This window comes from Triturus cristatus, chromosome 7 (genome assembly GCF_964204655.1).
Source record: "Triturus cristatus chromosome 7, aTriCri1.1, whole genome shotgun sequence".
In the NCBI taxonomy this organism is placed as follows: domain Eukaryota; kingdom Metazoa; phylum Chordata; class Amphibia; order Caudata; family Salamandridae; genus Triturus; species Triturus cristatus.
The window spans coordinates 545,204,995-545,220,705 of record NC_140590.1 but is presented as its reverse complement, the minus strand read 5'-3'; the positions used below and the strand labels follow the sequence as shown (position 1 = coordinate 545,220,705).

The 15,711-nt window shown below is 43.3% G+C and overlaps 1 protein-coding gene across 2 annotated transcripts in view; it reads left to right on the top strand.

The window, feature by feature from the left end:
- The first annotated feature begins 565 nt into the window (after window positions 1-565).
- Window positions 566-15,711, top strand: part of LOC146810068 (uncharacterized) — a 431,592-nt gene continuing 416,446 nt past the window's right edge. The window contains exon 1 of one of the 2 annotated variants that reach the window (XM_085616978.1): window positions 566-818. In XM_085616978.1, the coding sequence (XP_085473104.1) occupies window positions 782-818 (37 nt within the window). In that variant the 5' untranslated portion in view covers window positions 566-781. The remainder of the gene's footprint in view (window positions 819-15,711) is intronic. The other variant, XM_085616980.1, reaches the window with a different exon arrangement.

Below are 15,711 nucleotides of genomic sequence, written 5' to 3'. Positions count from 1 at the left end.
GTGCTTCACAGCAGGCACATTAACGCTCAATGTTACTCTAGGAGTCAAAACTGTGTCTGAGACCTTGCCAGCAAGCTGATAAGTCATATTTTATTCCACCATTATAATTATCTCGGGGAAATAGGCTAGTACACAAAAATCTCTACGGAAGTCATCTTAACCTCAATAAATATTTAAAATGCTGCCTCTCGATTACCAACCAAGTAAGCCAATAACAGAGTTTCTGTCACGTTTGTCCTTGCTGCCAATTTCTTTGTGGCAGAATTCGAAATGAGCTTTCTTCCAGCATTATGCTCTGTTCTGTCACAGTCAGTAAGCTAGGTATTTCACCGCCTTCTCAGGGGTGGTAAGCGTTATAAATACAATCACAATTTTATCAGACTAACAGGTCTCTGGGCGGTTAGACAAACACTATTTGTTGAATGGGTGTTTAAGGAGGTGTGGTCGATATTAATGCTAATGGAAAGAGAGAAAGGAAAACACTGCCACCACCGCTGGTGTAGTGGAGGAATATGGAATCCGAAAATGTTTCCTTTTTCTATGTTTATTGTCACGTAATGACCCTAAGAAGGGACGTACCTGTAGGGAGGGGCGCGGATGGCACGTGAGCAATAGGAGGAACAGTCTTTAGAGGGTGGGACTGCTGGAGGTGCGGTGGGGGCGGAGACAGAAGGTGTAAGTGGTGGTGGTGTTGTGTTGGGGGCGTGGCAGACGTGCTCTGGGTAAGTTGGTGTCCTGGGATTTCTCGCTGTGCGGGATCAGCAGGTGCGCGTGTGACACCATGTCAGGGAAGGAGCCGCTGGTGAGCACGTTGAAAGGTGAGAGGGGTGGAGAATATACAGTACTTGTCTTGAGTCAAGGCGTTTTTGTGGTGATCGTTATTGTTGTTGTAGTTTCAAGGGTGGGCGGTATAGTGATCAACTGTCAAGTTAGCAATTGTTTGATTCGCCTCTAGTAAACACCTGACTGCCCTAAATGAGGCTTTGCTTGTGATGACCCGGTTGTCGGTAACTATAACTCTTGTAAACGAGGCTTCTTTGCTGCAGCATGCGGGCTCTTCCTGCCGGGAAGCGTTTTTCGTCCTGCCGCTAATTTCAATGGCATTTCGACTTGTCATGCGAAACTAAAGGTCTCTATATTTTCACGTGGGTAGGTATTTTTTTTAAACACGTTGGTACTTTTGAAATCGGATACAACGTAACCTCTCCAACACATCGGATGGGCATTTTCCATAGGAGCAAAATTAATATTGTAGCCCGTATTTTGGGTATGCTCGTTCTCTGACAATTGTTCCTCACGACCTCCTTTTAATGATAATGGGTGAAAAAGAGTTAGATAATCTAATGGCAGATCATGGTTCATTCATTCATTGTTTACTAACCTTTTTCTGATTAATAGTGGAAAAAGAGATAGATAACTGAAAGAAAGAAGACGCTTTCAGTTGTATAAGGTTGTGTTTCCATTGATTTATTTATATGCTTGCAAACACTACCGGCAGGGACAAGGCAACATAAGCAACTGTCCCCACAGAATTCAAACAACACTCCAATCTACATTCTCTCCTGGCAGTGCTAATTGATGAGTACAGGAGTAGAAAACTGTAACTTAAAATACCCTACACATCTTCCTAGCACACTGATAGATTAGCTCTTAGCCACAGCGTGACACACCCATAGGACACAACCAACACATTCACACATCAAGACCAACAAAAATCACCCATTAAAAAACAGTTTAGCAGTTCTGGCAGAACCACATTAAACAAGTTGTACTCAGAGGCGTAGCTAGAGCTTGTGGCGCCCGGGGCTACCCTTCGGATTGCTGCCCCCCTGGGGGGGGGGGGGGGTACTGGGGTAAAAGGACGGCGAGCACCTGAAAAAGGACCCCACCTAGCTACGCTGCTGTAGGAAAAGCAGAAGGAAACCCAAAACTTACATCAGTTCTACCTAGTCTGTTTGTGACATCTCACTCATAACATCACAGCTTGTGCCACCGTTGTCCCCTATCTACCCCGTCCGTGACCTCAATGTCTGCAGACCGGTCCACCAAACTGGGTTTGACCACGATTCCCCTGGCAGCACCTTCAGGATACTACAGGTGAGTTCAATGCACCTGATCACTAGACTAACTTGAGTTCTGCAGTTGGGGCATACCAGCCCTGCAGTGGAAGCCTTCTCACTCCACCCAAGCCCCCCATGAGAGCTCAGTAGAAACCATCCCACCTGCCCCTCCCAGGAGAGGGCACTGGAGCCATCCACTGCCCCAGCCGCAGAAGAACTACATACCCTGACTCCACCCATCCCAGGAGAGAGCAGTGTAACCATTCTCCTCCTCCCTCCCACCAAACAGAGAGCATTCAACACCAACTCAGTGTCGCCTACGGTCACTACAGTATAGTAGTGTGAGTTTTTAAAGACTGTCAGTGCTCCGAAAGCATTTCAATAAGCTGGAGTGTCAGGCCAGAGAATGCAGTAGAATGTGAAAAATTCAGTTTTTACCAGGCCAGAAGGGGGATCTGACCCGTGGCCCATCGTAGAGACAGCCTTGACCCTGCACCTGTCACTACAGACAGCCCCATGCCCGCAAAAAAGATGTAAAAATCTATAGAAATATTTCCATATTTTTGTGGGGGGAAAAGGGTATATTAGGAGGGGACAACCCACGGAATCTGCAGAAGGAACCGTGGCAATGTATACTAATAACAGTTTAGTTTCCCAGTGTAATATTAAAATGAATTGCACCTAAGGTGCCTCATTTCAATATTCCTGAAAGTTTAGAAAGCAAAGTAATTGAATGTGAGTCCTGATATCACGGTATGTGCCTGCCCTCACAAACATCTCTCGTTAGCACGTGAGTAATGCCAAGGTCTCTGCACATTCATATCGCCCTGCGCTCTTTTTGTGTGTTACTAAGAACACACAGGTGTTGCTTGCCACATTCACTTTTCAGCTGTAAATGTCCACTTCAGCACAGACTTACTTTGCTGAGCTGACGCTGTAATGAAAAACAAGCACTGGCAAAGCCAAAAGGTCTTGCTTATGAGAGCTATTGCTTTGGCAATGCTTTGTAGCCATGCTGTACAGCAGTGCAGATGCTTTGCAGTGTGGCTAAAACTAATTTTAAATGGCACTAATACACAGCCAGGGCTAATGCACTTTTACCCGATACTGCCCCTTAAACTTTCCCAACCATCAGATATCCTAATCTTCCCTCACACTGTCCCCTTCTACCTTCAATCTAGCACTTCTATGCTCAAATGATCCCCTCTTTCAACCTAACCTCCTTCACCCAAACTGCACCAAAACAACCTCTCCAACACCAAAACTACCCCATCTTCTCGCTACCCCATACTTTTAGACTACCCCTCAACTCAAACTACTTCCTATTGTCAAAGAACTCTGCCTACAGTCAGAGTATCTCCACTTACTACCTTCTAGAACAAAGTCACCCCTTCAAACAAACTACCCCTACCTTAATGCGAACTCCACCTTCAAACTACCCCTTAAATGCTGAAACTACCTCCAGTTGTAAACTATTCCCTTCCAGCTTCCTCCCCAGCACTGAAGCTACCCTATATTTTGTCACATCCCTCCTGACCTCTAAATACTTCCAACTTTCAAACTGTCCCCACTTCCTACCTACTACTCCTATACTCAGTCTCCCAGTATCAACTTACCCTGCGCACTCAGCATGACCCATTTTACCTGAGCAAATCTTCGATGTCACAATGTCAGCCTCAATACCCCATGCCCCTTCCCTTTCACTATACCAAGGATTTCTAGAACTGGTCTTATTTACTGATATTGAAATCCACCCTCTCTCCTCTTACATTTTATTATTTCATGAATTATAATATATATGTAACAACATAATGTTGAGTAATCTAATTCTAGTCGCGTAGCACAAACCCCCTTAGAATTCTTGCAAAGTGGGTGTAATAGGGTAGAAACCACACCAACAGGCCTAGAAGTCTAAGCAAAGCCATATCAACTAACCTAAAGCCATGCAAACTAGCGTAGCCCCGTACAAACAACAGACAATGGGAAATGCCAAAATATTTCAGAGCATATTAGGTGTGATATTTGCTAAAATTACACAGGGCGCCCAATTTACCCTTAGGAGGCTGTTTGCATGAAAGAATTGCATTCAAGGGTTTACTCAAAACACAAAACTCATACAAAGTATTGTTTCTCTGTCTTTGCATAAATTAAAAATCATATTTGTCACAAATAACAGTGTTATTTGCATGTGTGTGGCTGATGCCATCATTGGCACAATGCGCAGTAAATACAATGCAATGCTAATTTTGGTTGTGCAAGGGAGACTATTGCACATAGTTGTTTAGTGTGAATCTTGGTAAATCTGCTCACAAGTGTACTGAATTTAGAACGTGCTAGATCAGTAAATGCATACAAATACAATTACCCCTTCAACACCCAAACTACTCCATACTCCTACTACTTCTGCCTTATATTAACCCATCCTTTATTTAAACTATCCAACCTTTAAATTACTCCTTCTACCCTCACATTATAGCACCAAAACTCACACACTACACCAGGCCCGGCTCCAGGAACTTTTATTTGGGTGCACCAAAGGTGCATTCGGGTGGGCCACTACAGGCCCGATTTGTCACTTATATGTCTAGCCAGGCCTGCTTCCAGCCCTCCTTTATCTCTTTTTAGTCTACCAAGGCCCAGTAAAACGCACTCTTTTCCAAGTCTCTTTCTCAATATTATCACTCTCGAAAAGTGTTTTTTTTCTCCATGTAATGTCCCTTTGATGGGAAGGGGAGATTTCTAAGGTGGGAGTATCAGGCAAGTGACACTACTCAGGCTCCCTCCGTGCGAGCCTTCAGGGAGAATCCCTCTTCATTACTACCTCCACCTGACCCCTGACTCTGCAGTGTGCTCCCTTACAGGCTTGATTATCCACTTTTCTACCACCCCTCTTCAGTGCATCTTATCTCACAGCTGACTTTTGGTCCCAGTCCCATATGAGCCACCATCCAGTTGCATTTTCATTATTCCTGGTAAAAAACATTAGTAAAATAGCCTTCAAACTTGAAGCATTGAATATAGTAGTAAATGTAATTAGCATCCACTTTATAGTATGCTTCACAGTTTTCCTAATCACCCGACTGTTAATTAAATATACGAAAACAGAAAGGCCATGACAGGGTTGGCTTTAGTGCTGGTGCAAAAGTCTTTTTTGGGGTCCCAACAATTACCTCTTTCTCTGTAGATACCTTTACTACCACCCTCTAACAGTGCCCTTCATCTCTCCGTAGCCTCTCCCCCTCAAGACCTCCGCCTCAGACTCCATCACTGTCACCCTCCACCAGTGCCCCTCATCGCTCCATAGCCCCCCCCTAACCCATGACCTCCTCCTCTGTTTCCCTCACTGTCACCCTCTACTAGTACCACTCATCTCTCTGTAGCTCCACCCCCACTCCAGGACCTCCTCCTCAGCTTCCCTCACTGCCACCCTCCACTAGTGCCCCTCATCTCTCGTTAGCTCCACTCCCACCCTATGACCTCCTCCTCAGCTTCCCTCACTGCCACCCTCCAGTAGCACCCCTCATCTCTCCGTAGTTCCCCCCACCCCATGACCTCCTCCTCGGTTTCCCTCACTGTCACCCTCTACTAGTACCACTCATCTCTCTGTGGCTCCACCCCCACTCCAGGACCTCCTCCTCAGCTTCCCTCACTGCCACCCTCCACTAGTGCCCCTCATCTCTCGTTAGCTCCACTCCCACCCTATGACCTCCTCCTCAGCTTCCCTCACTGCTACCCTCCACTAGCACCCCTCATCTCTACGTAGTTCCCCCCCACCCCATGACCACCTCCTCGGATTCCCTCACTGCCACCTGTAACCAGTGCCCCTCATCTCTCCGTTGCCCCTTTCTCATATGCATTCCATTTGTTGTATTGCGCTCCTCATATCAGTGTAGGGTGTCACAGTACTTTACATAATGCACACATTACACAGAGACAATAAATCAGTCTACGGGGAATGTCACATAGGCCAATGAAGATTACAAGTGTAGGAGTCACATGTCATCCATACTGGTGGGCAATATATTTTACAAGGCTTTGGTCTGGAGAAGCACAAACTCAGGATTTAAAGAGTACTCCAGTGGTTGGAGGTTGGCTTTACTTATAAAAATGTATGACTTCCCAAACAAACTCTTTTTAGCAACATCAGAATAACGAAAGACTGGAGAAGTTTTAACTATATCACAACACAAACAAAGGTGAAGTTTGTATGCAGCTCTTTGATGACAGTTCTGAGGTCACTGTCCTAATTTAGGATTGTAACTTCTGAACGGCAAGTAACACAAGGATCTCTGTGACAAAGGCAGTAACCCACCGAGCTACCCACATAAAATACAGTTTATCTGCATTTAAAAACTAGCAACAGACAAATGATTGCTCTCCAGCAAGATCATAAATCACCAGTAATCTGATTTTTTTTTATTATTGTTGCACATCGGTTGCAGATTCATTTCCAGGGCCAAGGCTCAAGTTTGGGTGCGCCTGGCCCACCCGGCCCACCCCCTAGAACCGGGCCTGCACTACACTCCGGTTTTAAACACTGCCTCTTCAGACCCACTCTGCTCTCCTACCTTTAAAGTACACTTTATTATCGTGAACGGGTCCTATCCAGGGGTGTCAGGCACCATAGCTGATTCATCCACCGTCGTGGAATGGTGGTAGGGGTGCAGGAATCCATCCCAACCCCTGCACGCCCTCTCCCTGGCTGCAGCGGAAGTAGTGGGCTGTTCAGACATCACGAGGTGCAAGCGCTGGAGCTTGTTCCACCGCGCGCCCAAATAGTCCAATCTGGTAACATGGTGCGTGCGCTGCAGGCAGCAATTTGTTGCTTTTTTTCCAAGCAGTGCTTGTACTTCAAACGGCGGCCGCGCGGCACTGGCCCGTTGCGGCGGCCTTTAAAATTTATTTGGGCCTCAAAACAGTGCCGCCTAGGGTGGACTGCCCCCCCCCCCCCCCTTAGCTACGCCGGTGGTTGTACTTCCAACAAAATCAAATATCGAGTTTAACCCTCTCAAGGTTCAACTGCGGTAGACCCTCCCCCCTCACTTATGAAAAGTGCAGTGTGTGTTTTATATGTATTCACTGAAAAATAAATGGATAAAGTAATGTTATAGTTAGGTGAGAATTTCGGTGACGACGTAATTTTTTAAAACGTATCCCAGTCATGCACAGTTTTTTCATCCATAATTTCAATAGAAATGTTGCAGTGATATTATTAATGATGTCATGAGTGATGTAATATGTGGCGTAATTAGCAGTGCATGGGAAGGGTGCGAGTTACAGTTACCTTGGGGCATGAGTTATAGTGACCAGATCTAAGCATAACTGGTGAATTTCAGTGTTTTTGCATGTTTAAAACATTACATTGTCACTGAAGATCTCAGCTAACTATAACATTACTTTAACCATTTCAGTGATTCTTTTTTTTTTTTTTTTTTCTTTTTTTTTTTTAAATGCAAAGTAATATTTTGTTACCATGCATAAAGCCAACCCACCCAGAGGCAGCAACAGGGTGCAACCAACCCACCTGGAGGCACCTAATCTAACAGAGCACACATCCTTAGTCCGTGCCCGGCGTCCACCCCCCCCCCCCCACACCGGCAGCCAAACCCGCGCTGCCTTCTGCTGTGCGCAGCGGGATGATAGCCACAGGACCTTAAAAGAAAAATATGTATATATATTATGGTTTCCTGCATCATAAAACTTAGTACGTCTCAAACAACTTAAGACTTGGGGAGTCAAGGAGCTTATTCCAACATTCAATTCATAAAAGTATTATCTAAAGGGCTATCGTATAGTTCAAAAGTGCAAGAACTGCTACAGTCTCTTGCCAATATAAAAATAAATATTAACATACAAAGATGTACTTTATGCTTTCAAATTCATTAAAAAAAATACAATGCTATAAATTAATTCACTCGACAAATACATAGTAATACAATGTAAGGTGCATATAAAGTAATTTGATAGAGTGAAAGTGCAGTGTTTTAAGGAGTGTGCAGCAGAGTTGTCCCCAGATCCGTTCCTAATATCTGGAATCTTTTTTTAATTCATTACACTTCCATTTCAATTTTTAATTAATAGATCTGCATTCTTCCAAATTTTAATGAAACGTCTTCCCTCTCCTCCTCATTTTGAATACAAATACTCTTTAGAGTATCTGTTGTTAATTTTGATCGTGCCACCGACATTGCTATGAACTACCAGCTGCATGCTGAAGCTGGTCTAATTCTCAAATGATCAAAACAACCCAATAAGTTTGCGTTTAAGTCTGCTGAGTATACCTTACTAAGAGAGCCAACTTGCATCTCAAAACCCCCTCCCAAAATGCTTTCACCCTATTGTATTCCCAGCTGCCTAATTCAGAGAACCTAGGACATTGCTCTGGTCCGGGCTTTAAGTGGGATGAAAAGATTGGAGGGGTCTCTCAAAGGGCCTTGGTCAATGTAACTAAGGGTGTGGTTTAAAACATATAAGCTAAAAATCTGTGTTTAGCACAGTGTGCCGTCGACTTGTATTTTGCTGTTCCTGTCATTGCGTCCAGATATGATACAAGTCACATCATATCTACAAGTCAGGACTATTGGCTTTGTCAATGGTTGCTAGTTGCATAAGATGAATAAGCAGCAACTATGGCTTGTATATAATATTGAAAAAACGTCCACTTAAAGCCCTGGTGACACCAGGACAATGTTGTTGCTCCTAACTTTCAAAAAGAGAAGGGAAATCCAGAGAGAAAATGACTCTCTTTAAAGGATTTCCCTTCCCCTATAACCCTCACCACACACACATGATGTGCCTGCTGTCACTGCAGTCCGGAAAAAAAACGGACCGCCTGTACCAGGGCACAAAACAGAGCCCGATAGAGACCCGTTTTGAGGCCCCCTAAAAAAAATGCAGGTGCTTAGACCCGGTGAGACCCGGCCCACTTACAGCCCTGGCAGATTTACATTCCATTTATGTAATAACACGGGTATAATAAATCATCCATCGAGTGTAAGGTTGCATCTGCCAAAAATTAGAACCACTTAGAACCTTAAAACCAAGAAATGAAACTTCCAAACACTGTTCTGGGCTTAAATTAATCTTATTTTCTTGTATCCATTCACTTAGTATGGCTTGTAACAGGTCCTTAAAATGGGTCCCTTCAGAATAGAAGCAATTTACCCATTGTCTCTGTTTTCTATCCTCTTCCCACCCCCCCCCCCCCCACTCCCAAGTAGGTTAAAATAGTACTCAAAATAATTCCCTGGTTGGCTCAATATGCAGTGGCTGGTATGCTTTCAACATGGATGTAATTTGTAGATATGCCAACTTATTTTGAGCCCAATGTGTGGGGAGACAGTGCTAAACTACTTACAGAGGGTTCAGAGCTTATTTTATCTACCAATCCCCAACTTTTCCAAGGTTGCACTTCTCCAATCTAATGGCAGCTTCTGCCAGTTCTTCAGGGCACACATTTTAATAAGGGGTTATGCATGGATATTTGGAAACCGTAGCCATTGAAATAGTTGTTCCTGTTTAGTTTTAAAAGACAAAAGAATACAATATCTTTTTTGAATCTTTACTTGGGTAAAAATAGGATCTGGGCAAAAAAAAAAGCGCAGTTAAACATAAAAATGAAATAAGAACTAGCAAAAGTCTTAGAATTAACAAAGGGCCTTATTACAAGTCTGGTGGTGACGCAGTAGTCTTGAAGCTGCAATATGGGCCAGCCAAGCATATTACGAGTTTCCTCACCACCACACTTATGACTGTGCAACTGCCAGGAAAAGTGGGGTGGTGAGGAAACAAAGGGGGCCTCCTGGTGCCTCATACCATGTGGATGCACACAGGGGTGCACTTCATGTGCCCCCCTTGTGTTGCACAGTAGTACCTGCATGGCATTATAGACTGTAGCAGTCCATGCCGTGCAGGTACTGATTTTGACATTCCCATTGTGTTGCCTATTTCATAGCCACCAGCGTGAGAATGGCAAAAACACAGCTCGCAAGACAGGTGACAACTCCTAATCTGGCGGGCAGTTAAAAAATGGGTTTGGCAGTGCAGGAGCGGGGTGGTCCGGTACTTCCATTGCCAAAATCATAATAATTCCCTAAGACACCATACCTTTTTAATATTTGTTAAATGAGCCATAAAGTAATGCAATATCCAGTCGGGAAGGGCTAGTCCACCTTGTTGAGTGTTCAACATCAACTTTTTCATACTTCTTCCTGGATTACTCGTATTCCAGATAAAAGCTCTAGACAATACATTTAGTCACTGAAAAAACGTATTGTACAATAGCCAAGGGACAAAAGTAAAAGAAAAAAGTATAACAATAAGGCAGAATATGCATTTTACCTAGCGCGACTTTTTAAATTATAGAGATCGGCACTCTACCCCACCTATCCATCATAGTTTGAATCTTAACAGTCAAGTTAGGGTAATTTAATTCATATAGATCTTCAGATCTCTCGGTTCCTCTTATTCCCAGATACCTAACTGGCTTTCATTGATGTATAATCTGCAGGGATTGAGGTAAAATGGTTGCATCCGTATTGAAGAGGAGAATCTCTACTGTGCAAATATTTACCCGATACCCGTAAAGCATTGGAAATGTATTAAAGATATTGAGCAAATCTTGAAACGCCCTCCTCTCGGGTACCAAATATAACACCAAATCACCCTCCTATATTTGTTTTGATGTTCCGGGTACTGCAGCTTTAGCCTAACTGTTCAGACGTAAGAAACAAGGCAAGGGTTCAGTAAACAGAGTAAATAAGATGGTGATAGGGGGCATCCCTGCCTTGTACTCCATGTAACCTGAGAGGGGTCCAGAACCTTATCATTTGGAGCTATTGTGGCAGATGACTGCTCGAATATTGCTATTACGAAAAGAGGAGGGAGCAGGGCTCCCCATTAATGTATTGTTAAACAAGGCTAACAGAAAATCTTTTATTTCCAAAAGTAGCATCTGATGCCACTCCTGCAGTCTTCCCTCTAGGCAGAGCTTTGACAGCACCCTTTGTTTCTGATAGTGTTGTAACGAGGATGAGATTCTGTGATGCTCATTTGTCAACTTTGGAAGGCAAATTCTGTCCGAGAAACGCATATCATTCATACTCGGCTGTTGACCTGCTTTGTAAATACTTACAAAGTGCTGTTGAAATAGTTTCTCAATTTGAGAGGCCTTACCCAGCAGAGTGCCCGCTGATGGGTCCCGAATTTTATATGTGACATTTTTAGCTTGCAGTGTTATGATCCTTCAGGCCAACAGCCTTCTCATTCCGCATACAGTTGTTGCCCAAATGTTTTGATATTTGAGATGTTGTCCAGCAGCAAATGCTGCAACTTGCACATCACAATTTCTCACTTCTTAAAATCGCGAGGGCTAACTACTCGAGAATTTCAACTCTGTCAGATACAAATCCTTGGTCAACTCCCTAAATTTCATGTTCCTTAACTTATTGAAATTGGCTTGATCAGCAAAAATCTCTTTCCCCCGGCATGGTCAATTTAAATGCATCCAAGATATTTTCAGTGTAAGAAAAGTGTTTCTTTATCCTCAAAATAGCCTGTGCCTTAATTTGTTCGATAAAAGACCTTTCTTCTAATAATGCTGCTTAAAGACCAGTTTTTTAGCGGAGCCAATTTCAGAGAAGGACATATCTATGCTTATAGCAGCATGATCTGATTAAGAGTTAGAGATGATTGAAGAGGTGATGATCAGGGTATCTTTAGACTTAAGAAAGTAATCTATCCTGCAGAGCAATGATGGGAAGAGAAGAAAGTGTACCGCCTGTGTGTCGAGTTGGCTGCCTGCCAGGGATCTCACCCTTAATCCTCTGCATTGCCCTTGCAACCTCAGGTTTGCATTTTGGGACAGCCCACCTACTTACAACTACATCTGTTTTAAAAAATAAAAAAAAGTTAAAATCCCCACCAATTATTATATTCTTGGGATTGTTCAGTAGCTGGAGCGATAGATCATATAGTGGCTGAGGATCGTCTTGGGTTGAACCATAGAAAAGACTACTGAATACCTCTCTCGGTTAATTTTAACCACTGGCCATCATCCAGACCGGTCAGATACTACCTGCACTACCCAACCCTCAAACTTCCTACTGGCGAGAACCGCAACACCTCTAACAAAGGCAGGAGAATGACCTATTGGTTGAAAAGGAGACCAATTAACTATTGGTATTTTGGCTTTTTTTAAATTTGTGTCAATAGGAGGACAATAGTTGCCTTCTGATCAGTGAGCCAGTTAATTGTCTGGCGCTTTTGTGGGTTATTTACCCCAATTTACATTTACTAAAAGAACCTGCAGTTCAAGCCATGTGCCACACTAGACATATTCACTTTCTGAAACTTAAAACATAAGCAATCCCCCACAATCCATTCTAGCTGCTTGATTGGTTTGGCTTAGCCCATCCCTGCAAGGAACAATTTTTAACCTCATAGATGCACGCCTTACTTGGGAACTATCGAAGCGCCCCCTCCCACATCCCTGGCCCCATCACAAAAAACTTTGCCCATCCACTACCACCTTTCCTACCACACCTTCAGCTACTACATCCAACCCTACACCCAGCCATAATTTTGAAACCAAAACCTCTCTGTCACAACCACGTAGCCCAGTCATGATGTCTGCCCTCCCTACCTGCAAAACAATGCTTGCACCTTGAAAGGGACCCTAAATGGCCCAGACTGCCCACCCTCCTTTAGCCTACAGATACCAGGCCTACACATAGATTTATTTCCTTCAGGCTGCTTCAAGTAAAGCATTTAGGAGAAAAAACTCAGAAACCCTAGAAAGAAGAAATCTCATACTTTCAACAAAAATAGTGCAAAACCCATCAATATATCATAGTGTGAATTTCATGCAGGTAGTTCTGAGCAGTCAGAATATCATTGAACATCTTCAATTCTCGATTAAACAAAGTTCTCAATCTATCTGTTTGTAAAATCCTTGCTTGTCCATCGGAAGCTTGGAATAAAGGTAGCATTTCGTCGCTTGGCGGTCTCGTATGACATATCAGGGAAAACCTACAATTCGAACCAGTCTCTGATTTTTATACCTCTTTCTTTTATAGCACTATTCAGCACTTCCTCACGCATCCTGTAGTCTTCAAAATTCACCAGCACGTACGAGGATGGGACCTAACTGGACACTCTAGAGGCAGTGTTTGATGTGCATGAGTTATGGTCAAGTTTTCGTATTGGCCCTAAAACGATGAGTGCGAATCAGATCATCCGTATATTCAGTAGCAGCCTCAGATTTCCCTTCCTTCCTTTGTGGTTTGCCAACAAATCTAAGGTTGGAACTCCTTGAGTGATTTTCTTGGTTCTCCAATTGTTTCCTTTTGAAGGATGGAATTGTTTTTATACATTCTTTTGGCTGTCTTAAAGATCCAATATGCAAGTTATCCTTGCATCCAGCTGTGCCCCAAACGTCTAATTATTCTTTTCAAATTCAAGGCTTTGAGCTAGGTAGTTTTCACAAGCTTTGACCTCTTGAATTTCAGCCAAGATATTTAATAATAAGAATTCAATCTTCGTATCCGCCAAGCGGTTCTCTCTGCCTTCATTGACCAATTGGGATACCTTGGAAAGTCCTTCGGGAGGGGCATTACCGTCTTACACCATTTACTATTCGTATTGGAGTTCTAAACTGTCCATATTTGGAGGCAGTTGACCCAAGCCTTGACCCCTTGGCTGGAGGACTAATTGAGCCCCACCCTTTACTGCTGCACTGTCCTCTCCAGAACAGCTACCTGGCTTAGCATTTGTGGCAGCTTTGCCTGCTTTTCTGACGACTGGGAAGACCTTTTCTGCTACTGCTTGATTTTGTTGCAGAAGGGCGTGGTTTGCTGTTGTTACAATCTGAGAGATGGTATCCTCCTCCCTTTGAAAGTAGTCAACCATACAGAATTCGTTATGCAAGGACCCTAACACACGGCGAGACCCTACAAAATTTGTGGAGGTTCCCCTTCATATTGCTATCTTGGGTTTGATTCTTTAGGGCAAGCTGCAGATATGTTTCTGTACCTTGCAACGACTCATTTCCTTCGCAGTATGTATGTATGTATATATAAATAAAAACCAATACATTAGCTTAAAGTACAGTCTGGGTTTATCTACTACAACTTAAATGTAGAAGATATATCACCTCACTTATACATCCCTTCCATGCACTTAAGTATCTTTGTAGTTCTTACTTTGCATCTAATTCAGCATCTCCAATGCACTACCCTATATCTGCCTCTATACCTCTTTCAATATATCCTCTATCTCCGCTTTCTGACTACTATGATCTCCAAAATAAGTTGTTATAGACTCTTCCCTACTCTACCCCTCCCTTGCATCATCTCAAACCTACTATGCAGATCTCCCAAACAAGTCTTTCTAAACCCTTCCCTCTGAATGTACCCCCCAACTGATCCCAAACCTGCTCCTGTTGCTATGATCTCCTAATAAACACTTTCTAGACCCTTCCCTCTTCTATCCCTCCACTACTTTTCCATCCAACAGACTCCCATGTCCACCGCTCAAATTAATTTAATATTTCCCTATACTAATTCATCACTAATCCAGTTTGTGTTCCGTAGTAGGCTGCTACTGCTAGAAAAGAGCTTTGATGTTTCATCAGAGGTACCAAGTGCTATATGAATTCAAACCTCTCCCTTTTCTATCCCTCCAACAATCGCTTTCAACCCAAATAACATACTCGCATGTCCACCACTGAACGAAATTTCATATTTATCTATACTAACTCGCCACTAATCCTTGTTGGGTTCCGGAGTAGTGTGCTACTCGTCAAAAAGCGCTTTGATGCCTCGTCCGGCTTAGAGCACGCTATATAAATACAATTACTATGTTTCTGACAAATTTGGTGTAAATCAGTTCTGTGGTTTGGGCTGTTCCAGTGTCTAACGTTCCTATGGAAAGCTGAATGGGGAAAAGGTGTTTTAGGACCCCCTTTTTTTCTCTGCCCCGTGTGAAGGGTCACCCCGAAACCTTCCATGTGCAAACCAGTAAAAAAATAAAAGCGCTTTTTTGTGGAAGTTTAGTGGAAGACAAAAAAGACATTTCCTGTAGAAACACAATCCTAACTTTAACTACCCAATGGCAACTCCCACTGGGTAATATATATTATAGCTGTGTCCTTTTTCAGTATTCCAAAAACCATTCCTTGTAATTCAAAATCCACAAATAAATATATTATGAAGGCATTCCAGTTTTTGCACCGGGGTTCAGTGCAGGAATTCCAGCCCAATTCACTCCGTATACAAAATTGCCTTCATTGATCAGTTCACCTATTCTCTTGATGCAATCAATGTATCAGCCCTGCCAACTCGTTTCTTCCCACTCGTGATCCTCATCAGGGAGTTCGTATTAGGGTAATCATTAAAACCTTTAGACAAACAGTGTGACACATTGGGTTGCTGGTTGAGGGTGGTGTGAGATCTTCTCAAGCAACAGCCACATTCCTTCTAGGGGTAAACCACTAAAACTCACCAAATTAACCTCCTGCTCAACCCTCTGGTAGCTTGACTGAGGGAAGGTCATAAGTTCAGGTCGACTGCGATGGAGCGAGAGTCGGATACATGGACCAGGTTAGTCCTGCTGAAAAAGTTACCTTCTAAAGTAGAGCACGATGTCTGGAGGA